The 24,313-nt window shown below is 46.7% G+C and overlaps 1 protein-coding gene across 3 annotated transcripts in view; it reads right to left on the bottom strand.

Annotated features, from left to right (window-relative positions):
* LAMB1 (laminin subunit beta 1) overlaps positions 1-24,313 on the bottom strand; it is a 69,164-nt gene that overhangs the window by 27,017 nt on the left and 17,834 nt on the right. For all 3 annotated transcript variants that reach the window (XM_044245802.1, XM_044245803.1, XM_044245801.1), the window contains exons 8-20: positions 23,102-23,304; positions 20,733-20,853; positions 19,538-19,726; positions 19,061-19,240; positions 18,814-18,926; positions 17,183-17,262; positions 8,258-8,393; positions 6,879-7,037; positions 5,904-6,031; positions 5,548-5,671; positions 4,880-5,084; positions 2,260-2,403; positions 1,821-2,052 (exon numbers count right to left, since the gene is read on the bottom strand). In XM_044245802.1, coding sequence (XP_044101737.1) covers positions 1,821-2,052; positions 2,260-2,403; positions 4,880-5,084; positions 5,548-5,671; positions 5,904-6,031; positions 6,879-7,037; positions 8,258-8,393; positions 17,183-17,262; positions 18,814-18,926; positions 19,061-19,240; positions 19,538-19,726; positions 20,733-20,853; positions 23,102-23,304 — 2,014 coding nt within the window. The remainder of the gene's footprint in view (positions 1-1,820; positions 2,053-2,259; positions 2,404-4,879; positions 5,085-5,547; positions 5,672-5,903; positions 6,032-6,878; positions 7,038-8,257; positions 8,394-17,182; positions 17,263-18,813; positions 18,927-19,060; positions 19,241-19,537; positions 19,727-20,732; positions 20,854-23,101; positions 23,305-24,313) is intronic.

The raw sequence follows: 24,313 nt of genomic DNA, 5'->3' as shown, positions 1-24,313 counted from the left end.
CAGACAGGACACAAGAACATGTTTTCCAGTTATGGGCTGGGAAAGTCAGCAGAGATGAAGTAATTTTGTCCAACGGGCTCTGAGAAAGTTTTCTAGGGGGCCTTTCTAGGTGATAAATCCAGATACCTCATGACAGAAACTGAGTTTTCATTTCCTGCCTCTCCCTCCTCTTCCCCACTTGAGAATGAGCTGAGCCTAGAGCGGCTGCTCAAATTCACAGGACTGCAACTCCGATCATCTTGGAATGAAGAAAAGAGTGATGAGAAGTTGGCTCACAAAATCCCAGATATTTTAATAAAGCTTTGTCATCCCCACGTAGGGCTTTCACATTTTTCCTATGAGAAACAAAGTGCTTTACAAAGAAAATCGAACACAATCACAAATATCGAGCCAGCTCTCCTCACGGGGGATGCTCGTTCTGCCACATTGCCCCCTCCCCCCTGCCCTGCCCCACCCCTGGATTTCACAACTGCGCGGTGGACGACCACCTGGGTTCCCAGCCTCACCCTCCTGTTCTTTCTAATCTGATTTTCTCATCTGTCTTTTTTGAACTTACCCTACACTTCCCAAAGAACAATAACGAAAATCTTAATGCAGAAAACAAGAGATGACCTCAATATGTTAATTTCTTCCTTTCAAGTCTCGTATAACTGTTTCCTTATTATCTTCTTACAAGGCAATTTTTTGGTTGGAAGGAATAATTTTTATTCAAAGGAGTAGTTACTGGAATCTCCAAATTCTTTTTTTTCTTTTTTTTAAGATTTATTTTTTTTTTGAGAAAGAGAGAACAAGCACACAGAGGGAGAGGCAGAAGCAGATTCCCCCACTGAGCCCAGAGCCCGATGTTCCCAGGACCCTGAGATCACAACCTGAGCTGAAGGCAGACGCCTACCCGACTGAGCCACCCAGGAGACCCCAGAACCTCCAGATTCTTGAACAGCACTCCAGCACAGAGCTGAAAACCCCGTATTTGCTTCCATGCACATCGTCCCAACATAAGCTAATCATATATTCAATTTCCACTGGCAATTTCTCTTTCATCTGATGAACAATTTTTGCACTGAGGCATTTGCTGACATTTTAAAAACAAAAGTCCCAGATAGAGTGGACGGATGTTAATTGAGGTAAAAGGTGAGGACCATCACTCCAAAAAAAATCAGTTTTTGTCGCAGATCTGCCTTTCATCAGTAATGAACAGTGTAAGTCAGCATGTAATTTCATCACGTGGATTGTTAGCTACTGAGCTTGACCGTAATGTTATTTGGGGGCACATTCTAGGTTCTCTTTTGCTGTATCTAGTGCAGTATGCTCTAGATCCATAATAATTATTCAATTAACCTGCTAACTGGAGAACAGGTCTTTCTCACATTTTATGTGCCCTCCTGGAAGCTGGAGCAGCATTAAAGTGTCTCAAAAAACAAAGTGGTGTGAAATGCCTAATTCTGTTTGGATCTGGTTTCTACTTTGACCCAAAGGAGGCGTTCACACTTGAGAACGCTCATCCTTGGCGAGAATCTGCTGAGACCGAGGACTTCTGTCCAGATCTAGGCTGACCTCCAGGATGGCGCTCCAAGAGGGGGCAGCTCACGTTTGTTCTCCACCATACCCCCAGCACCAACACAGCACTTGGCACACAGAAGGTATCAACTAAAGGCATGCTGGAGAAAGGAATGAGTTCCTAGGAAATACAGAGGCAATCAGAAATGAACAAACCTTCTGGGATCTGGCAGAGATTCTGCCTGGCATTTGTCTAAGATGCTGTCGGCTCCGCCCCCAAACCATCTCCTCCTTTTTGCTTTTGAGCGGCCGCGAGCACATACCTTTCACAGTTGTGCCCCGTGGTGTAGTCCTGGCAGCCCAGGCAGGCCCCCGTCGCTGCGTCGCAGTCCTCGGCATGGCCGTTACACCGGCAGGGCTGGCAGCTCGGAAAGCCCCAGTACCCGGGCAGGCACCGGTCACACTGCCGAGCGTACACGCCCTGGAAACACTGGCACTGGCCGGTGACGGGGTGGCAGAAGGCGTGGACGGATCCTTGCAGGTGGCACTCACAAGCTGAAGAAAGAGGCAACCGTGGAACCGCCTTGAGAAACTCCTTCAGTGCAAACGCGCCCCGGAGAGAAGCACCCTGCTGCCTGGATCAGGAGGCCTAGGGCTCGGGTGATCATCTGTGGGGCGACACCCCGCCTCCCGAAGCCACGGAACCCATGGGTGTTTCTCAGACTCACTCCAGTGAACACGTGATGGTTCTGATTAACCTACGTTTGCAGCCACTGGGGCCAAAGCCAAAGGTGCCAGGAGCGCATCTGTCACAGGTTCTTCCAACCACATTCGGCCGGCACTGGCACTGGCCTCCATTGGGGTCGCAGACGGAACTCAACGAGCCCTGGGGGTCGCATTCACAAGCTGCAGGGAGAGAGAGGCCAGAACTCATGACACGGAGCAGCCGATCCCGGGAGAGTCACATGGGCTCTGAACCAGACTGCCCCTTTCCTCGGGCTTGCCCGGATCGTCCCTCTTTACTGCCTTGGCTCATTCAGAATTCCTGTTTAAAATAATGTCATCCCCACAAAGAAAGGGGGAAGATGTTCCATGCTCATGGATTGGAAGAACAAATATTGTTAAAGTGTCTGTGCTGCCCAGAGCAATCTACACATTCAATGCAATCCCTATCAAAATACCATCGACATTTTTCACAGAGCTGGGACAAATAATCCTAAAATTTGTATGGAACCAGAAAAGACCCCGAATAGTCAAAGGATTGTTGAAAAATAAAACCAAAGCTGGTGGCATCACAATTCTGGACTTCAAGCTCTATGACAAAGCTGTAGTCATCAAGACAGTATGGTACTAGCATAAAAACGGACACATAGATCAATGGAACAGAATAGAGAGCCCAGAAATAGACCCTCAACACTATGGTCAACTAATCTTTAACAAAGGAGGAAAGAATGTCCAATGGAAAAAAGACAGCCTCTTCAACAAATGGTGTTGGGAGAATTGGACAGCCACATGCAGAAAAATGAAACTGGAACATTTCCTTACACCACACACAAAAATAGACTCAAAATGGATGAAAGACCTAAATGTGAGACAGGAATCCATCAAAATCGTAGAGGAGAACATAGGCAGCAAACTCTGTGACCTCTGCCATAGCAAATTCTTGCTAGACAGGTCTCCAAAGGCAAAGGAAGCAAGAGCAAAAATGAACTGTTGGAATTTCATCAAGATAAAAAGCTTCTGCACATCAAAGGAACCAGTCAACAAAACCAAAAGACAACTGACTGAATAGGAGAAGATATTTCCAAATGACATATCAGATAAAGGGCTAGTATCCAAAATCTAAAAAGAACTTATCAAACTCCACATCCAAAGAACAAATAATCCAATCAAGAAATGGGCAGAGGACATGAACAGACATTTCTGCAAAGAAGACATTCAGATGGCCAACAGACACATGAAAAAGTGCTCCACATCACTCCGCGTCAGTGAAATACAACTCAAAACCACAATGAGATACCACCTCAGACCGGTCAAAATGGCTAAAATTAACAAGCCAGGCAACAACAGATGTTGGCAAGGATACAGAGAAAGCGGGAACCCTGAAAGACAATTATCACTTGATCTCACTGATATTTGGAATTTAAAAAACAAAACAGAGGATTGTAGAGGGAGAGAGAAAAAAAATAAAACAAGACAAAACCAGAAATGGAGATTAATTATAAGAGATTCTTAAGAATAGGAAACAAGGGAGGGGGGTAGGGAGAGGGTGGTAGGGTTATGGACATTGGGGAAGGTATGTGCTATGGTGAGTGCTGTCAAGTGTGTAAACCTGGTGATGCACAAACCTGTACCCCTGGGGCTAATAATACATTATATGTTAATAAAAAAAATTTAAAAATACTTTTCATACAATGACTTATAAATAAAATCTGTACTAATAAAAAGACAATATGCAAAAAAAAAGAATAGGAAACAAACTGAGGGTTCTTGGAGGGGAGGGGTTTGGGGGGGATGGGGTTCCTGGGTCACGGACATTAAGGAGGGCACGTGATATAATGAGCACTGGGTATAAGACTGATGAATCACAGACCTACCTCTGAAACCAATTATATGTTAATTAATAGAATCGAATAGAATAAATAAATAAATAAATAAATAGCATCCCTATGATGGGTGGGAAGGAAGCAACAGGAGATGGGAGTTGGCAGATTAAAGCAGCTTCTCTCCGAAGGAGGTCATTAAGATTTTCTACCCTTGCCTTCAAAGTTCAACTTGCACAGGACTTTAGACAAAAGCCCAGGGACATTTGGGAGGTGTCTGATCTTTCAATGAGAAAAGCAAACTTCAGTTGTATATGATGCTCCCTGATTCTATCCCAACTCCCCACCTGCCTATGGAAATACTGCATCTTCCTGGCTTTGCCCCTGGTCACTGTTGTGATTGCATTTTAAAAAGTTTTTCTTATTTAAATTCAATGTAATTAACACATACTGGATTATTAGTTTCAGAAGTATGGGTCAGTGATTCATCAGTCTCATAAAACACCCAGTGCTCCTCACATCACGTGCCCTCCTTAATGCCCATCACCCAATTACCCCATTCTCCCACCCCCCTCCCCTCCAGGAACCCTCTGTTTGTTTCCTACAGTTAGGAGTCTCTTATGGTTTGCCACCCTCCCTGGTTCCATCTTATTTTTCCTTCCCTTCCCCTATGTGACTACATTTTCAATGGTGCTCTATCACTAAAATATTCTTTAAAAATGAAAAAGGCAAACTGTGGTCACCATCGGTCTTGCACAGAGCTACAGGGCACGCCTTCCCGCGTACCTCGTGATGCCAAGTACTCTTGGCCCCAAGAAAGGAGGGTCGGAAAAACCTACCCAGGCCTGTCTGGTGTAACAGGGCAGAAATGCTGAAGATTATGTTTCTGCATACGTCGGTCATTGGTGTTTTCACAACGCTTCTGCTGTTCTCCAGACATCTGTATCTCTGAAAGGTTTCCCAGGCGCTGTTGGTGACCAGCCCATCCCCTGAGCCTCCCACGGTGAAGATGTCCAGTGATTTACAGAACGGCATGAGAACAAGCTGTGAAGGATCAAGAACGGCAAAGAGCTCTTATGGTGGGGGGGCAGGGGGCGGGGCGCTCTGTCGTCAACTACAGCAAGTCAACGCATCAAAGCCCCAAGTGCTACTTTGACTCTGGGAAAGGAAAACATCAGACTCACTGAGTACAATGAAAACCTTTCCACTCTTAAATATTCTTGCCAGAAAACATTTAGATACACCTTACATCGTCTGGTGGCTTTTGGAAGACCGTTTTTAGGATTTTCGTTACTTCCACAGACAAATTGCTTGAGTAAACCCTTTCAGAAGGTAGAGTTTTTATTAAAATAAATAAGTCGAGTGGCTTTCGAGGCAAGAGAAAAATGATCGTGCCTAACTTGTCCATGTTTTACGCCCTCCATAAAACCTTCTGGGGAAGCAGATGAACACTCTCCGCCCATGCCTTCCCCCATGACCTTCACTTCAGAAATGACCTTGCACTTACAGAATCGATGAGCGTGTAGGGACTCTCCACGTCGCTATCGGAGGACGTGTACTGGGGCAGTTCCAACCTCACGGTGTAGTTTACACCCTTCTCAAAGCACACGGGGCGTGGAAGGACGACATACCTGCCCCCAAAGGAAAGGGAAAAATACCAACGCCAAGTCAACATTTCGGTATCCAATCAACCCATCCCTCCGTCAAAGGTCTATGCAGATCACAGCAAAAGTAGAAAGGCAATGATCCGTGTTCAGCTCCAGCTCTGAAATGCTAACGGGATGACTCGCAAGGCAAGGGACCAGAAAAAATATAATAATCTGCCTATTCATTCCATGAGCTGCAAACGAGCATCACACTGACCTCGAGCCGGGCGACAAGGACACCACCTGGTTGTCATCATCGGGAATAGTGTTACCGCATCGGCTGCTGGCTGGGATCTTTCCAGGTCGCTGCACCGTGATGACAGCTTTTTCCCAGTGGTCGGGGAGCTAGAGTAAGAGACACGCCATCAAAGGAACATCCGCACTGGCCCGCTGCTGCCTGTCTGTGTATAAGGACCTCTCCCAACCGATCATTTGCCAAGTTTTAAATGAAAAACACTCACTTGCATTTCCCTTCCCTCTTTCTCATTTCCTCTGCTCTGGCCCCTGCTCCAGCCCTAATCTTGTCTCACTTGGACACCTAACAGCCTCTCTGCTCTCCTTGCCTTTCCCAGGGCCCTCTCTGGCCATCAGGCAGCACAGCTCCGATCAGAAGGATCCCCTGCCCCAAACCCTGTAATACAGCGTCCAGGCTCATGTGTTGATCCCAGCATTCTTCCCAACAGCATCTCCAACGATGCCCTTAGCCAGCCACGAGGACGCACTCCCAAAACCCTCTCCCTCTTCTCACGCCGTGTCTCACTTCCTTTGGTGTCAAAATTCCATCTCTGTTCTCAGGCTTAGAAATCATTCTTTATGGGACGTTTTGGCAGCATCTGGCGCAGCTGGGGTTGGTGTAAGAGGCAGGACTGTCCACATCTCTGCCCTTGCCTTTTCCACCTTTTATTAAAGGTGGAGCGCTCGTCTGAGCCTGGGGGCCGTGCAGGCCGTGAGGTCAAGCAGAGCATCTGACACGTTCTGCTCACCTCCTCAGGTCTCAGCAAGGCTGAGAGCCTCATGAGGGATCTCTAAAGGCTTGTGAAACTGAATTTGAGAAAAATGTCCATTTTTGCTTTCCTGGGGGATAGAAAGTCAGAGAGGCTCCTCTATTCTAATGCAAACTCCGAACTCACAAAAACTGCATCCATTGTTAGAAGAGATTTCTACCACCCCTGCTAGTCCCTGGAAGGTTTACCTGTGGTTCATAGCGAATTATGATGTCATACTCCATGGAATATGGTATGTTGTCAATGAAAAACTCCAAATAAGCCCCTTCAGGCACTCGGACGAAGCCTGCTCCGGTCCAGGAAGGAATCCTGTCCTGGATGTACTGCCGCTCCACTATGCTGACCCCCTGAGGACAAGGGAAAATGGCTTTCCAGGAAATGTAACAGTTAAAGAAATCTGAAGTCACCCCAAGGTCAAAACTATAGTCATTCTACCTATTTTTTGCAGTCGAATTTACTTGGTAGAGAGTACAAGTTTTTGAGGCATAAAGAGGATTTGGTTTTGTGGTTGGGGTAGTCTTGGGACCTCGGAGACGGGACTCAAAGGCTTGGGAGACACCTTCTAGGATAGAGCCAGGAATGAGCATAAAGAAAGGAGAGAGAACGTCCCAAACACTTTGTAAGCAAGCTGAGGAGTGACGAGCTACTTCCCAGATTTTCTACAAGGCTAGTCCTGTATCTGGTGGACGTGCTCACCCCCTCACTGTGTTCATCTCAAACTCCAAGTACAACTGAAGAAACATCAGATCATCACGAGGGCTCCCTACTGAGGAGTTGATTCTGACTGTCAGGGAGACTGAAGATCGACCACTTCCAGGTAACTTGAGCACGCCTTTGAGTTTGCTCACAGATCATGGATAACCACTGATCGGTCACCTCCAAAGACCAAGTCCTTCATTCTCTGTACGTATGAGCATTTGGATCTACCCTTCAGGAAGTTTATTACCCTGCCCTCAGATCTGGTCTGGCTTTGCGACTTCTGACCAACAGAACGTGAGAAAATGACGTTCTGAAACTTTGGAACCTAGGCTTTAAGAGACCTGGTGGTTTCTCTTGCCTCCTTCTTGGAAGCCAGATGCCGTGCTGTGAGGGAGCTCAGGGTGGCTACTTGGGGGGGCCTGAGGAGGGGGGTGGTATGTGGTGGAAAATGCCCAGCCTGCCTCTAGCTGCTTTGGCCATCCCGCTGACATGCTGTAGGTACTTTTGAAGCCACTACATTTTGGGATGGCTGCTTACACAGCGATGGAACTCCCATCTGAGTATTCACCCTATGACATCAACAATAACTTCGGAGCACAAGTGGAGGAGTGAAAGAATGAAAAATAAGCACCCCCCCCCAGAAAAAAACCCACTGAAAGCCTCATCAGTGAAACTTTCAAAGTCTCTTTGTGAGTTACAGATTTACTCAGCTTTAAATAGCACTGTTCTCAAAAAGGCACAGTCCCCATCCTGTCAAGAGCTATAAAAATGCTTTGTAAATGGATTCTTTAAAACACTTGCATACGCCATGACTGCCCCCTCCCACCGAACCCAGCTTCTCCCATCTGCCCGGCACCCCCCTACTCACAGGCCCGAAGTTGGCTTCTTCTGCTTCGTAGATGTAGTGATCCAAGGTGGTGAAGTAGTACCCAGACTCCATCTCATTGCATTGGCGCCCGATGACGTGGGGGCGGCACGCGCACTGGCCTGACTCCGCAGAGCAGCTGGGTGGGGGGAGGGGCAGAAAAGCAAGTCATCGGGGCCACCAGGCTTGAGTGAAGCCACCTGACAAGGTTCTGCATTTTCTCCTAAACATCAAATGGCTGAAATATGCATGTAGGGTTTTCTTATTTTTTCACTAAAACAAATACATGGGGAAAAAAAAAAAACTCCTGCCTCTGACTTAATCGCAAAGTCTAGAGCTGAAAGCTCCCCCTGACCTGGTCTTTTCGGTTTTGTCTTGCTTGTCTGTCTTCACTATGCTCCATCCCCGCCGTACTGAGGTTTTTCTGTGGATGCCGCCAATGTTCTTGCTTTGCTCTTTTATATCTTTTGCCCGATTTCCAACTGCAATCTCATTCCTGGGTCTCAGACCCAAAGACCCAACTTCTAGAAGGTCCGTGCTGACTTAGCAGTCCCTGACATTAAAGACAGATCCCAAAGGGCAACGACCAACTGCTGCCCCTATTCTCTGCTGGGGACAGAACCCTGTCAGCCAGTAACTCGACCAAGGCAGAAACCTTGAAGTTATTCTCTGGAATCTTTCATAGCTAAGCAGGAACCCAGTTCTGTGACTTCACAGTCTGGCCTCTAGGGCTTCTCCTCCCACTTCCCACGGGCTGTGCCATACCTTCCTTCATTCTCGTATTCACAGTAAAACCGGCTGCAGCCTCTCCTCAGTGTCCTTGTGGCTGATGTTCCAACTTTACAACCTGGACCACCACCGCCCACACAGCGAGCTGCCCTAATGACCTTCCTAAGATGCACCAACTGCATCACTTCCTGGCCTCGAGCAGGGGCACCAGGCTTCACAGTCTGGCCCTTCTCTACCTTTCTAACTCCCTCTCTCCCCTCACTTCTCCAACCATATGGAACGGTTATGGTTTCTCCAATGCATGGCGGGGGCGAGGGGGCTGTGGACCCTTCCCTTGGCTTATGTCATACCTGCAGCCTTGAATACCCTTGTCCCCCATTCACCTAGCAAAGAGCCACCTGCCCTTTCAAGACTCGGCTCACAAAGGACTCTGCTGCGGCCTCTCCTGACCATCACTCTCCACCCCACAGAATGAGCCCCCTTCTCTTTCGCACCACCACCTCTGTGCAGGAGGAACGTTGTGGTTACAACACGTACGACACAACCTGTCACATACTAGTTGCTCGCGGAAGCTGAGGGGTTGTGTTTCAAACCCTACCGGCCTTTCAAAGCCTGGCCCAGCATTCAGCCCTCCTATGGAGTCGCCTTTGGTTTCTGCTACCCTCGAGTGGTGCCTTCTGAGGGCTCCGCTACTCTTTATCTGTATTGTTAAGACATTTATTGCTTTCTCTCTCGTAGTGTAACCACTGACAGACCTGCCTGACCTGCCGCTAGACGGCAAATTGCTTCAAAGTTTGGACTGTGCCTCCCTCACCTCAGTTAGGCCCTTCACGCCCTCGTGGGGCCTGGCCCAGTGCACACAGCGCACTCAAACACCGGCTGAACAAATAAATGCATGAAGGATACACATTCTGAATAAAAAAGATTAAAAAAAAAAAAGAAAAATGGGAGTTTCATGCAAAAGGAAAAACTTTAACTAAACACATGGTTTCAGGTAATAAAGTCTTCTGGATAGACTTAACATATTCACTTTATTCTCAGCCTATGTCTCTTTTTCCGTGAGTCCAAGGTAAAACCAAATTTATGCACCCATTCTTACTTTATTCAAGTCAAAACGGGGTTTGGAATTGTTACGTTAAACCCGTTCCCAGTGTTCAGATTTTTTCCTCATCCCAAAGCCCATTTGAACCAAGTCTCCAAAACAAGTTACAACCCTTGGGAAGACAGAACGCTCCAAGGTATTTTACCAATGTCCCCCCCTGCCCCTTAGCCCTACCACATCCCCAGCCAAATCTTCCTCCCGCAGATCACGTGAATGGCTCCTACCATAGAGGACTACGAGCGCTTCACACCCCAGAGCCAATTACCAGAGGACACACCTTGCTGCAAGGGGGACCTAGCCCTCTTGGGGCACGGTCCACCCACCAAAGCCATTTTCCAAAGCTCAGGCATCAGACATCCCGTCCTATGAGCAAGAGAAAATCCTTCTTTCCTCAGTGGTGATGCAACATGGGGGCTTAAGTGGGTAGGAGAAGAATCCATGAAACAAAATGGGATAGGGAGGGAGACAAACCATAAGTGACTCTTAATCTCACGAAACAAACTGTGGGTTGCTGGGGGGAGAGGGGTTGGGAGAAGGGGGGTAGGGTTATGGACATTGGGGAGGGTATGTGCTTTTGGGTAAAGTGGAAGGGGAGATGAACCATGAGAGACTATGGACTCTGAAAAACAATCTGAGGGGTTTGAAGTGGCGGGGGGGGTGGGAGGTTGGGGTACCAGGTGGTGGGTATTATAGAGGGCACAGCTTGCATGGAGCACTGGGTGTGGTGAAAAAATAATGAATAATGTTTTCTGAAAATAAATAAATTGGAAAAAAAATAATAAATCTTCAAAACCAAAAAAAAAAAAAAAAAATCCTTCTTTCCTCCCCAGCAGACGCTTCCTGAGGGAACACACGTGTACAAACAGCAACCACCGAAGAAGAAAGCAACCAGACTTTCCGCATGGCATCAGCAGACAGCACGCAAGTGAAGGGGACGGTACCGACAACACGCGGACGCCCGATTCTGAATTCTGAAGGTGAGACAACTCACGAGAACCCAGTCACGTGAGAGGAGTTCCCGCAACACCTGTCCTGGCCATCGCAGGCCGCTCTGTGTCCACAGCGGGAAGGATGGTCTCCGACAGGCCCGCGCCTCCTGGACGCCTGCACCCCGAGCAAACGTGTTCCTGTGGCTTCCCCTGGCCCCGGACACCGAAGCTCCGGCTCTGCCTGTGCACTTCCCGCCACCAAGGGGCCATTCCCCTGGCTGGCCCACCCGTCTTCTCTGCCTCGCCTCCGTCCCCGGCTGCTTGTCGCCCCTCATGCTCACAATCCCTCAGCTCTGCTATTTGTCAGATGTAAAGATCTTCTGATTTGGGCTGAGCCGTGACCTTCCCTGTCCTTTCTCCTCGATACCCACGTCTTACTTCACGATGTCTCTGCCCTCAGCAGTGTCCTCTCGCTGTCACGGTGGCCGCTGTCACGGGACAGCATGTCATGCCGTGCCTGTCACTCCGGCAGCCGCCACGTGGCAGTGCGGGCCTCTCACGCTCTTCTCCCTGCTGCCCGATCCATCCTGCCGGTCCAGTGCTGCTGTCGGCATTTCATCAAAACCCACAACTATTTCTTCTCTGCTTTTACCAAGTCGTGATGCCTCTGCCTGGTTGCCAGCAGCCTCGACACCCCACCCTCTGAAAACCACAGCGGCGCTTTCTGCTGCCACCCTTTGCCTCCGGATGAGCCCCAGGGCTCGTCGCCGTCCCTGGCGAATACTGACCGTCCCTGGCGAATACTGACCGTCCCTGGCGAATACTGACCGAGCAAACGCTGGGCCTCCTGCTGTCAGCATGCTTACATTTTAGTCCGTTGTCCATTTTCCTCTGAATCAATCCTTCCTTCTTTGCTAACTCCATTATTTTGAAAGGATATGGGGAAAGAAAAACGGGATGGGGGGGGATAGTCCCTGCCCCCGAGAGCTTACCCTCTAACTGGGGACATAAACGGTCAAGCAACCGAGCACAACAACAAAGCCAAATGCAGCAAGCGCCAAAACAGAGCCACCAGCGAAGTTCTCAGGCTGCCAGGGAACCACTGTTCACCTCCTTGGGTGACAGTTCACCTCCTTGGGTGACCCCTTGGGGGACTGAAGAGCGGTCACGGAAGCCACACTCCCAAGGTGGCAGAAGATCGTGACAGGCAGAGAGAGGACAGGAATGACAGGCGCAAAGAAGGGTCCTGGAGGACTGTGAGCGGAGATGCTCACAGTCAGACCAGGTTTTGACCATGTGCCACACACATTCCATCTCTGGGCCTTTACCCGTCTCCCTCATCCCAGCTAGAAGGCCCTCTTGCCTCTCCGTCCCGCCTCCCAAACCTCTCTCAGCTTTCAAAAATGAAGCTCAAATCCTACCTCCTCCCTAGAGAGAAAAGATTACAAGTAATTACCCTTCCTGTGTTCAAGTAAAAATCCTATCACATAGAAATGGTACCCTTGACAAGTTCATAGGTTCCCCACCCCAGCCCCCATACCACCAAATTTCCCTGTAACTAGATACAGATTCCAGGTGCTGGATCCAAAAGATAGAACAATGACATAAGACACAATAAGTCAGACCCTGGGCCAGGCAGAATAATGGCCCCCAAAGATGTCCCCATCCTCACCCCCCAGATCTGTGGATACGTTACTTCACATGGGATCAGGGGCTTTGCTGACGGGACTGAGGTTCAGAACCTTGAGATTATCCAGGACTGCTCAATCTAGTCTCATGATGACTTCAAAGTAGAAAAGGCAGGCAGAGAAGTGGGGCGGACTTGAGTCTTGAGGAGGATTTGACCCACTGTGGTTGGCTTTGAACATGAAAGCTATGAGTCAAGGGATGTGGGCAGCCTTTAGAAGCGGGGAAAGGCCCCTAGCTGACAGCCAGGCTCTCAGGAACCTCATCCTACAACCAAAAGAAACTGAATTCTCCGGACACCTGGGTGACTCAGTGGTTTAAGCGTCTGCTTCAGCTCAGGCCATGATCTCAGGGTGTTAGGATCGAGTCCTACGAGTCCTACATCGGGTTCCTTGCTCAGCAGGGAGCCTACTTCTCCCTCTGCCCCTCCCCCCACTTGCGCATGTGCACATGCTCTCTTTGTCTGACAAATAAATAAAAATCTTAAAAAAAAAAAAAAAAGGAAGAAACTGAATTCTGCCAATTCTGCCAATGACTCCCATGAGCAGGAAAGACATTCTCCCGGAGGGCCTTCAGACAGAAACACAGCCCTGCCAACATCTTGATTTTATTCCAGTGAGACTGGCCATGTCTGACATACAGAACTATAAGATAAGAAGCTTATGCTGTTTTAGGCCATCAAATGGAGGTAATTTACAATGTCAGCAATAAAAAACTAATACAGGCCCTATTTTTTTCTCAATGGACGAAGGCCAAGATTATGAGGAACACAGATTTCTCATAAATGTAGAAATTAGCCATTTACTTCAAAAATTCTATTAGAAGGGAAATTCTATTTTATTTAAATAGTGATAAGCGGAGAAAATATTATATAGTTTCAACTTTTCTCTATCACTAAGACAATGGTACAAAAAAAGGGAAAAAAACAATCATTCCTGAGAACCACACCCTGGTCAAACACTGGTATCTCTTCCCTAATTCTGATCACAAATAAACACTGGTTCCACACTGATCAGCAGTCTGTGTCATCTGTTTTGCCAGGACAGCTTCCCTCCCAAGCCTACAGCTAAGTAGAATACCTTCATAAATGTGTTCTATGCATCTCTCTATCCAGCCATCCCATGAATTAACAACGGGCAAGATACCATTACCATTCAATGCACTGATGAAAATACAGAGTAACTTCTGCTCTGGTTCCCAAGTATAATAAATTTCAATTATTGAGCACCTACAAGGCCACATTGCTGAGCACAATCAGAAATGCAAAAACAAGTAAGACACAATCCCTGTCCAGAGACCTTTTAAGAGACTAACAGGGATAATACAGAGCAGAATGAAGTAAGTCCTATAAGAGACGCAGAAGGAAAGGGCTGTTGAAACCTCGAGGGGGTTTGGGGACTTCAGTCCAGAAAGTAGGAGCGGTGGGCTTCCAGCCAGACTCCAGAGTTCTAAATTTAATGGATGCAGTAATTTTGAAGGATGCTATAAAATTGTTTATAGTTTTCAAACATTTACAGGTATCTTGCAACCATTCTAATTAATTTATTCAAGTAGGTTACCTACTAGGCAAAGCTTCAGGAGTCTAGTATAAGTCACATTATTTAAATTAGGGCTTACTTCTCTAAAAATATTTGAAAATTCAGATTACCTGTTAACATAATAGCCACGGAATTACTGAAGTCTTATTCTACAAAAAAACATTCAGCTCATTATACAAAACGTTCTCAAACTTCTTCCACTTTACCTGGTTCTGACATTAAATTATGTCTCTGGTCAAAGTACTTAAGGATGGTCTGGGATCACAGCTAGAGACTGCTACTCCCATTCGGGGTGCATGTTTTGTTTTTACATCGTAGAGATCTTCCTCCAATTCTTTTACTTGATCAACATTTCCTCCATATCTACTATGTACACGAGGTCGAGCAAAGGAATATCATCAGGTAGAAGATATCTGGGCCTGGCTGCAACGAATCAGTCATTCAGCAGGTCTCTCTTAAGTGCCCACTGAGCACCAAGCCTTCTCCTCAGGGCTTGAAGCCTTGGTTAGAACCTCTATTATGCTTTGGGACTCCTAGAGGAGATCCTTGTGGGGGAAAACTGAATAGGATCACTACCAAACACTGCAGAGTCACGGCACTAGAGAATTCTGTTAAGGCTCTTTCTTTTTCCCATCAGTGATTTCAAAAGATTGGGCATCTCGTCAGTCATGCTAGGAAGATCAAATTCCCTGTAAAATCCTCACTAAAATGTTTTACTTCGCAAACCCTCTTGATTAGCATACTCTGATTTCTCTAAGTTCTTGCAGGAGACACGAGGGACAGCCCAGGGGCTCTGTGTGGGCGGATCTAAAGACAGGAAGCACGTGCGGAATAGGGAAACCGAGGAAGGGGTGTGAGGAACAGAATCCACTTATAGTAAAGGTACGTATGACACTCCTGAGCTCACGACGTGAGAACCGTGTATGCCCCTTTCATCTACTCAAGGATTTTAGGAACGATGCCAGTTTTGCATCCAGCAAGCAATGACTGAAGGAAGCAGCAGGTGCTCGGGAGCCACGATGGAAATAAGGAGAGGGGACTGCAGAAGCAGACAGCAGCTTGTCTTCCCTGCTTTTATGGAATTGTCCTTGATTCCTCCCCTCTGAAGGTTTTCTAAGAACAGAAATTCACCCTGGAGTTTCAGATCTACACGCTGTCCCGAGTTCCGCAGCATCCGGAATGGAACAAACCCAAATACGGAGGCCAGAGAAGATGTTCTTGCTGCCTAAATTCCTGTTCCTTCCCAGCAGACTGCTACGGTGTTGGGAAATAATCTTGGGAGAGTCGGGCTTCTTAGTACATGGATCCTGCTTGATGAATTCAGCTTGCTGTCTCAGGGGAGAGTCAGGCCACAAGGAAACATCTGCCTAACCCCTCAGCATCACTTACCCTCTCTACCAGATGTTCGCAGTCTGACCCCGTTACAGAGACCGAAAGGCTCTTTGACTCAGGGGTGGTTAATTTCACGCCCACAAACCTAACGTCTTTGCCAAATGTGTATCGGGATTGATCTCTGGTAGAGCCTCACGTCTCATCTCTTCAAGGGACACCAACGTGTTTCAATAATGAAAAACGATTACATGCAATTTTCACCAAAAGACTTGGAAGTTGAAAAAGAAAATAAAAACCAGAAAGAAGAAGAAAATGAAAAGATTCTTAACACAAATCAAAATGGGAGTTCATTTTCCAACTTTTTTTTTAAAGATTTATTTATTTATTTATTTGAGAGAGAGAGAGAGAGAGAGAGAGAAAGAGCGAGCGAGCGTGTGCATGATCAGGGGGTAGGGGAGAGAAGAGGGAGAAGCAGGCTCCCCACTGAGCAGGTAGTCTGAAGTGGGGCTCGATCCCAGGACCCCAGGATCATGACCTGAGCCGAAGGCAGATACCTAACCAACTGAGCCACCCAGGTGCCCCTCTTATTCTATTTATTTATTTATTTTTAAGTAATTTATTTCTTTGAGTAGACTCCACCCAGCCTGGGGCTCAGACTCATGACCCTGAGATCAAGAGTCACGCACTCCACTGACTGAGCCAGCCAGGCGCCCCTCACTTTTCATCTTTGAGATTGGTGAAAAACAAAACAAGTTTACCAACAGCTGGTGGGGTCGGAAAGGAAGGTGCTTTGGTAACCAGGTGGTAGGAAAATAAACTAGCACCATCCGTCCGGAGAACAATCTGGAAACCTCTATAAAAATCAAAAGTTTTTTATTTTGACTCAGCGATTCCATCCTGGGAGCCTCATCTACAGGAAAAATAGGAAATAAATTGTGGCACTTCCACACAATGGGATATCAAAAAAACAAAAAGAGAGAGAGAGAGAGAGAGAGAGAGAGGTCGACGAACACATGCCATTAAAAAGAAAAGGGCCCGTGAATACACGTTGACATGAAAAAGGATCCCGGCTAAGAAATCGAGCCGCGGAATAGCGCGCATACAGGGAGGACTTTGTGTTTCCAAAATTGCCAGTAAAGTCAAGTGGGAAATCATGGGCTTTTTTGTGTTTGTACTTGTCTGGTTTTTTTTTTTTTTTTTAACCTTACTTGTTATTTAAAAAGAAGAGGAAAGGAATTATAATCCTGATGCGGGACTCGATCCCAGGACCCTGAGATCATGACCTGAGCCGAAGGCATGACTTAACCCACTGAGCCACCCAAGCACCCCAGAATTTTTTTTTTAAATGGGCATACGTTGTTTCCATAATTTAAAAAATACCATAAAGTCCAACACTATTAAAAACCAAGAAACAGAAACATACTTCGAGTCTTCAAAGCAAACTCTTGGAATGACTAAATCTCTGAAAACATTAAGACCCCCGGTAAACTAAAGGTGCCTATACTTTACACCTCTTCTGCAGAGACACTGGCTGTCATAATACTCCCAGAGATGGGGACAGCTCTCTTAGGGGACTGAGCGCAAAGAAGAGTGTACATGTGGCTTCACTCACCTATTGTTTAAGGCCCCTCCAAGGTCACAGTCGCAAGGTCGACATCCATCCAAGTCGTTGCTTAAACCCCAGTGCTCTGGCTGCACAAGAGAAGATTTAACGTCTGAAGGTCGGTTCCTGTCATTACACAACAGACTCAACAAGAAACAAGTTATGGCATGTCTTGCTCGTTCCACCAAATGCTCTTTCGAGCCATGCAAGCGGAAAGCTTTCAAGAGGAACGAGCACGAGCGTTCTGAGCTAAAACCCAGGCTGCCGGTCACTGGGGTCGTAAACACACAACTCCAGATCAGAGCAGTTTCTGCCCCGAGCAAACAGCCATCCTCCGAGAGGAAACAGGAGCAAATAGCTAAGAAGCTGATTTTCCTCCTTAAAAGTACTGTAGAGAGTTTTGGCAAATATCTGGCCAGCCTTTACATCTTCCCTGAATTCAGCCCGTTAGAAACTCCGTGAGCCAAGCTCTTGAAAGGACTATCTATGTCCAAACAGCATAAAGCAAGTATTTTTACCAGTGAAAGGTGAGGAGATCACCGAATCCTGAGTCCAGTGCAGATGGAAAGAAAAGGAAAAAGGACAGAATCTACACAAGGGAAAAGAAATCGACAAATAATGGAAAGAAAAGGAAAAAGGACAGAATCTACACAAGGGAGAATAAATCGACAAATAATGGAAAGAAAAGGAAAAAGGACAGAATCTACACAAGGGAGAAGAAATCGACAAATACGATTTCCTAACGGGCAGATAAAGGCCAGGCTTCCAGAAACTGATGTTATACATGCAAATATGCATATATACAGCTCATAAACATAATTTGAGGTCAGTGGACCAACCCCCCCCTCACAAATTATAAAGGAAATCACAAGAATGTTATAAAAGATATGGGGTAATTTAAAAATTATTCCTGTAATCACTCTACCCGGAATCACTACAGTGAACTTTGTGGAGTATTTCCTTCCAGATTTTGTTTTTCTTGATGCCATTTTTTCCTGCACAATCAAGATACTACTCACATCCTGTGGGTGTTTTGTTTTGTTTTGTTTTGTTTTTTTAACACCAGCATAAGCATTTCCTCATGCTGTTGTCATTTACAAAGGCAACAAAATATCACACTGTACAGAAGCCCCCCAGTTTACTTCACTGTTTTCCCCACTGTTGCTTCTAAGTTCTTTTGGCTATGATTAGTATGAGATGCAATGAGTCTTCTGGTGATTACATCTCTGTCCAATCTTCTGCTTATTTCATTAGGAAAGATTCCCAGAAGTGGGATTACTAGGTCAAAGGGTATGCACATTTCTACAGGCTACTGATAGCTTATTTCCAAAATGCTTTTCTTGCCAAGTACGAACCAACATGCATTTCCATCAGCAACTTGGAGGACCAGACCCACATTATGTCCTTACAGTTAGCAACCCCATTTTTAAAAACTTGTTAATTTTGACTATGAAAGTGGTATTTCACTGTGGTTTTATTTTTCAATTCGATGGTGAGCATCTTGCCAAAATCTTGGGTAATTTTTTTGTACATTGTTTGCATCTTCTAATATTTACATAGAAGAGGGATGGCAGATTCTACAACAGCGAACCAGGTCCCATGCACAAACCACCCACCCCACGTAATTAGGATTCACCTACCAGACACTGGTCACAATGCTGTCCTGTCACAAGACGCTTACAGTAGCAGTAACCTGTCTCAGAATCACAAGGATTCCCGCCAGGAATCGTTCCCAGAGGATTGCAAGCACAAGCTTTCGGAGAGATAAAATGAAGTAAAGAAACACAAACCAAGTGAGTGCCAAGGGGTAGTATGGATTTAGAACTGCACAGTAAAATGGGCATTACATCCGCCAGAACTCCCAGACTTTTTCCCAAACGTACTTACATGTACAACCGAATGGGTCTTCAGCACTTAAGCCGTAGAAGCCTTCTTTGCAAATTTCACAGTGTTCTCCCTCCACGTGTAATTTACACCGGCACTGACCCGCAATGAGGCCAATGGAAAAATCCGTGTGACTGTCACAGATTCCCCCGTTCTGAGATCCAGCTGGGTCACAGCTGCATCCTGAGACGAACAAAGGTCACCAGGTAACAATGCATGTGTTGGTACTAACACGTATGTTCCCGTTGACCCTCTACACGTCACAGTAGACTAAAGAAGGCAAGACTGCTTCAGCAGGCTACCCCACAATTAAACCAATTTAATTAACTAATTAATAAATATCAATTCATCATTAATTAATTAATTAAAATAAAGTGGAGTCTGACGCTCACACCAGGAGTCCCAGGAGAAGGATGGTGACCGCCCCCCACCCCGACTCTCCAAACCGAGAAGTCCTCCGTCATGCCCTTCCCCACGCACGTTCACAGAGGTTGGGGTCTCGCACGTCTCTCTCCGGGTGCTGGAAGTAAAACGGCTTGCACTGGTCACAGCTGCGTCCCATCGTGTTGTGCTGGCAGTCGTCACACACCCCTCCGGTGACGTTCCCGGTGGCCAAGTAGACCGCCATGTCGAAGTGACAGGAGCCCGAGTGCCCGTTGCAGTTACACTCTGCGCGACAAGACCCGCGTCAAGAAGGGCCTTGAAGTCGACCTACCGCTGGAGGATGGGCTTGCTGGGGAGAAGCTCCTTCTGGAAACTAGGGGTGAATTCAGGCAAGATGACAACGGACAATCAGGCGCCGGTGGGGAAGGGCGCGTCCACCTGGTGTGCTGGAAACCTTCCGGGCATGAGCTTTCTGGAACATGAGTCTGCCCTCTTTGGAAGAGAATGGGCTAAAAATTAAAAACCTTCGGGGAGAGTCCCCTTCGTGGCTTATCAACAGAAGACTGTGACCAGGCAGAGGATGCCTATGGGTCCCCCTCGGGGGTAGAACTGGAATGCATCACCCCAGAGGATCTCCGAGGCGCTGCTTCTTGGGAAAGCCTGTTTGGGCTGCCAGCTTTAGGGAATGGGGTGTGAAAGCCTGCTTCCCTTTTCCCCCGTTCCCACCAGCACACCCGACCAGGCTCTTCGGTTAGAATAAAGGTCTACCGAGCGCACGCTGACCCTCTGCCAGCCCCGCGGGCAGTCCCTTGGTCCAACCCCGCTTTAATATCATGTCACTCTCTGCTCAGCGACCCGCATGGGTGCCGGTCTTCCCAAAATGAAGCTTAACTCAACTTGGCCCTCCTGGGACTCTACACCCTGGCCTGCTCTGCCTCCCCCTACAACACGACCTCCCATAGGGAGGGGCCGTTTTGCATCAGTGACCCATCCTCAGTGCCTAGCAGAGAAGTGCCCACCACACGCCAGCTGAATTAAACCTTGGAATCATTTCCCCAGTGTAGACTCTGTGTTGGTCGCAAGAACGTCCTTGGGGCCTTGGGCTCTGTGCTGTTCTTATCTGAACTCTGAACTCTGTCCCCCTTCCCCACCCCCTTCCCTCCTTCCTGCCCCCTCCAGTCCCTCTTTCTTCTTCTTACCTAAACCATCGCAGCTATCACCAAAGGCTGCTGGGTTGTACTTACTAACAAGGGTCTGAGTGGATGCAAACCGCCCTCTGACAGAGACTCACTTTTGCAGGCATTGCTGTTTCGACCTTCAGCGGGTCTCCAGGGTAAGTCGTGGTAGAAATCCATGCACTGTTCACAGTTCAAGCCCTTGGTGTTATGCCTGCACATGCAGTGCCCGTGAACCTTGGAAGTCAGAAAAATGGGAACGGGCAAAGTAAGAGACAGAACGGGGGCCAGATTTTCTCCACAACTAATGGGAGACAGAAACCCCTTTTCCTACAATCATCATCTCCAGCTCCCCACAGTGAGGATTTGTTTTTATTTTATCCCTTTCCAGTGAGTTCTGTCTTTCTGGCTCCAACTCCACCTCTAGGAACACAGTGATGCTCCTATTATACAACAGACACTCAAGTATCAAAGTTTATCAAAGTTTACCAAAGTATCGATGAAATGAACCCAGGTGAACAACATCAGTCACTTAAGAATTAAAAAGTAAATAAAACCTAGTTACTTTAAAAAAAAATCTATGCCCCAAAAAACCCTATTTTAAGAGAAATCAACAGCAGTTACACTGCAGAACTAAATGTACAAACGCGGTCTGGAAAACAACTCACATTACTGCAAGGTTTAGGGCTGTGCCACATAGAAGAATGGCTTTTTTTGCTTCTTTTGTTTTGATTTTGACTCCCAGCACCGCACTTCATTGTTTTTCCAAATCAAAATGAGATTCAGAATATTAATCACTTACTACATTCACACTTAACTTTTTGTCTTTAAGAAAGGAAACATAAAATCTCGGGGAAAAACAAAACAAAACAAAAAAACAACAAATTATTTTGCTGGATGGAGGGCCCAGGATGTGCTTGTTGGCATTGTGTCTCCGGCAAGCTCTGCCTAAGCCTCCGAGGCACATAAAAGATAAATGCTTTCAATCTATCAAATACGCGTGTGCATGGGCACCTCACCTAAACACTAGTTTCTATAGAATGGAATTCAGGAACAGGACAGACAGGTCTGCCCTGGATTCACCTTCACAGGAGCGCCAGTGAGCAAGAGAGTAAAATCATTTCCTGACAAGCTGGTTTTACACAGAACCCCCCCCCCCAAGAAAAACACAACAGTCCCAAAGCACACACCACAGCACTCTACAGTGTCTGAATCAACAGCACACAGCGCTGAGACCCCTGATAGTGACAAGACTACAGGACAGGAGCTACACGCCAGATTTGTTATGCTGAACACTAAACACTGCGTACCTAGCATTCTCTGAAAGATATAGCCACAAGATTGCAAGGCTGTGTCCTCCCTTTAGGCTCTGCTAAAAATGCAACTTTATCTACAGGGCAAGTGCTCTAAGTGGAGCAAATAGAGAGCAGAAGTTTTAGCCGGTTGAATGCACAAATCCTGGATCGTCCCAGATGAGGACTAACAATCTTGGGAAAGCAAACAGCAAGTAAGGCAGGCACAATCTTCATCAAGGGAGACCCAGAGTCTAAAACAGAAGGAACCCTGGGGCAGAGTCAGGAGAGCTAGACATGAAATTGCCATCTGCCGCTGACTTAGGGCCCTCTGGTGAGCTGTTTAATCCCTGTTCCGTTCTAATAAGGATAGTTGGTGGAGTAAACCCATTTAGCTCCGAAATCCTACGGGTCTGTAAGAATTACCAGTTCACTTAGAAATGGGTAAAATACCCTAACTTTATCCATTTGGCAAATCACCCAAATCCCCAATTTTTAGAAGTACATGAATTGACCACACAGCGTAAAAGTGGGAAAAGAATTAAACGAGTAGAAGCATATAAAGAAACAAAGCCCACTGGGTTCTTAAGTCATGTTCTGCAGTTCTGGGTTCAAATGTCCTGGTTCTCTGGGCTGAGGTCACTTTATGCTTGTGGTGCCTGATCTTCCCTAAAGGAAAGGAAGATGTGATGGCTCTTGAGAAAACCTCTTAATCCTTATTGGATTGGCTGGAAAAAAAAGATCTACTGTAGCAGTAGCTTGTTGCAACAATTTCCAAAATCTAATTCTTTGTCTCTGACATGAATAGTCCCAGAAAGTTAACAAAGAGAAAACCAGCCGTCAACCACCATTAAGGCGGAAAGAGCTAAAAGTCAGTCTGGAAAAATAAAACCCCAAGAAACTGTGAAAGGTTTAAGGTAAAACTAGCTTCAAATTGCTTTTTGGGATCATCTGTCCAAAGGAGAAAGCCTGGGGTGCCTGGGTGGCTCCGTCAATGAGGCATCTGCCTTTGGCTCAGGGTCCTGGGATCCTGGGGTCCTGGGATCGAGTCTCACGTTGGGATCCCTGCTGAGCAGAGAGTCTGCTTCTCGCTTTCCCTCTGTGATCTCCACCTCTCTTTCTCAAATAAATAAATAAAATCTTAAAAAAATAAAATAAAATAAAGGAGAAAGCCCCCCAGAGTGCTTGCTTACCATTCCCTCTACTTCCTCATTCACTCCGTCCACAGGTGCACATTCGCTGGCATGGCCGTAGCAGAAGCAATTTCCTCGAACCACCATATCATACACTGCATAGTAATACTTCTCTCTGATTTCCATTCTGGAATCCAAAAGGTTATCGCCCAAAGTGTGTAGCTTCACAAACTTGATTCTCAAGTTGGTGATTTTTAAGAGATCTACGAGGATCACCAAGAAGAGGGAAAGTCTGATCAAACAAGCAAGACCTCTTTTACAATGATACAACATCTCTTTATAGACAGGCACGACAAATAAAAATCACCCCCTTGTATGGTCTCGACGGCCGTGCTAGTAAAGCTTGACATCATGGGACAGTCTCTGGAAGAAGGAAGGGCTGCTCCCTCTTCACCAGTTTAGAAAGAACATCAGACCATTTCAGCAAGAAGCACGAAGGCAGAGAAATTTAAGAACACGGTGGCACGGCAGCCAGAAACCTCTAGCACACAGTAACCTGAATGATTGCGATGCCATTTGGTATCACAGCAACGAGCGTCAGCTCGAACCCAGAGGAGTCCATGCGGGTGGGAAAGGGTTTATCAGCACACTCCAATTCTCTTATTACAAGAGAATAGGATGGAACATTCTTGTGTTCATTTTGGGAGGAAATAAAGTATATCTGAAATTTCCCACCACATAGATGAAATCCAAGTTGCTAAAATAGATTTAACACTGCGGAAGAACCACGTTTCAGGGACAGAAGATCTCCACCCACATTCTGACCCAGCGTCACAGTCTCCCACTTTTTTGTCCCGTTTGTCATCCATAATGTGACATAAGGATAAAGGAGCTCAGTATCAGGAGGTTGGGCAAGTTGTTTTTTGTCCAAAATAGTAAGTTACTTGCAGATCAATTTCTCTTATCCTTTCTTCTCGCTCCTCGGCCTACAGATCTATGCTTATTACAGATGTGGGGCTACCAATTATATTGTAGAGTAACTTGATCAACCAAAAGCCATTCATTCTTCTCCAGCAGTGTTTCCATCAATGGCTAAACTGCTCTTGCTGAAGTGGATCTGGAAAGACTCATCAGTCCATCAGTCCTCCCTTGTGTAGCCTGAAATTGTCCCTAAGCTTTACTCTCACTGGTGCTGACGCATTCTCATTTGCCTCACAGGACAAGGCGCTGGCACAGGGCATCAGAGACTCGCAAACCCGAATACAATTTTAA

This window comes from Neovison vison, chromosome 4 (assembly GCF_020171115.1).
Source record: "Neovison vison isolate M4711 chromosome 4, ASM_NN_V1, whole genome shotgun sequence".
NCBI classification, from domain to species: Eukaryota; Metazoa; Chordata; class Mammalia; order Carnivora; family Mustelidae; genus Neogale; species Neogale vison.
This window is presented reverse-complemented; position numbering and strand designations above follow the sequence as displayed.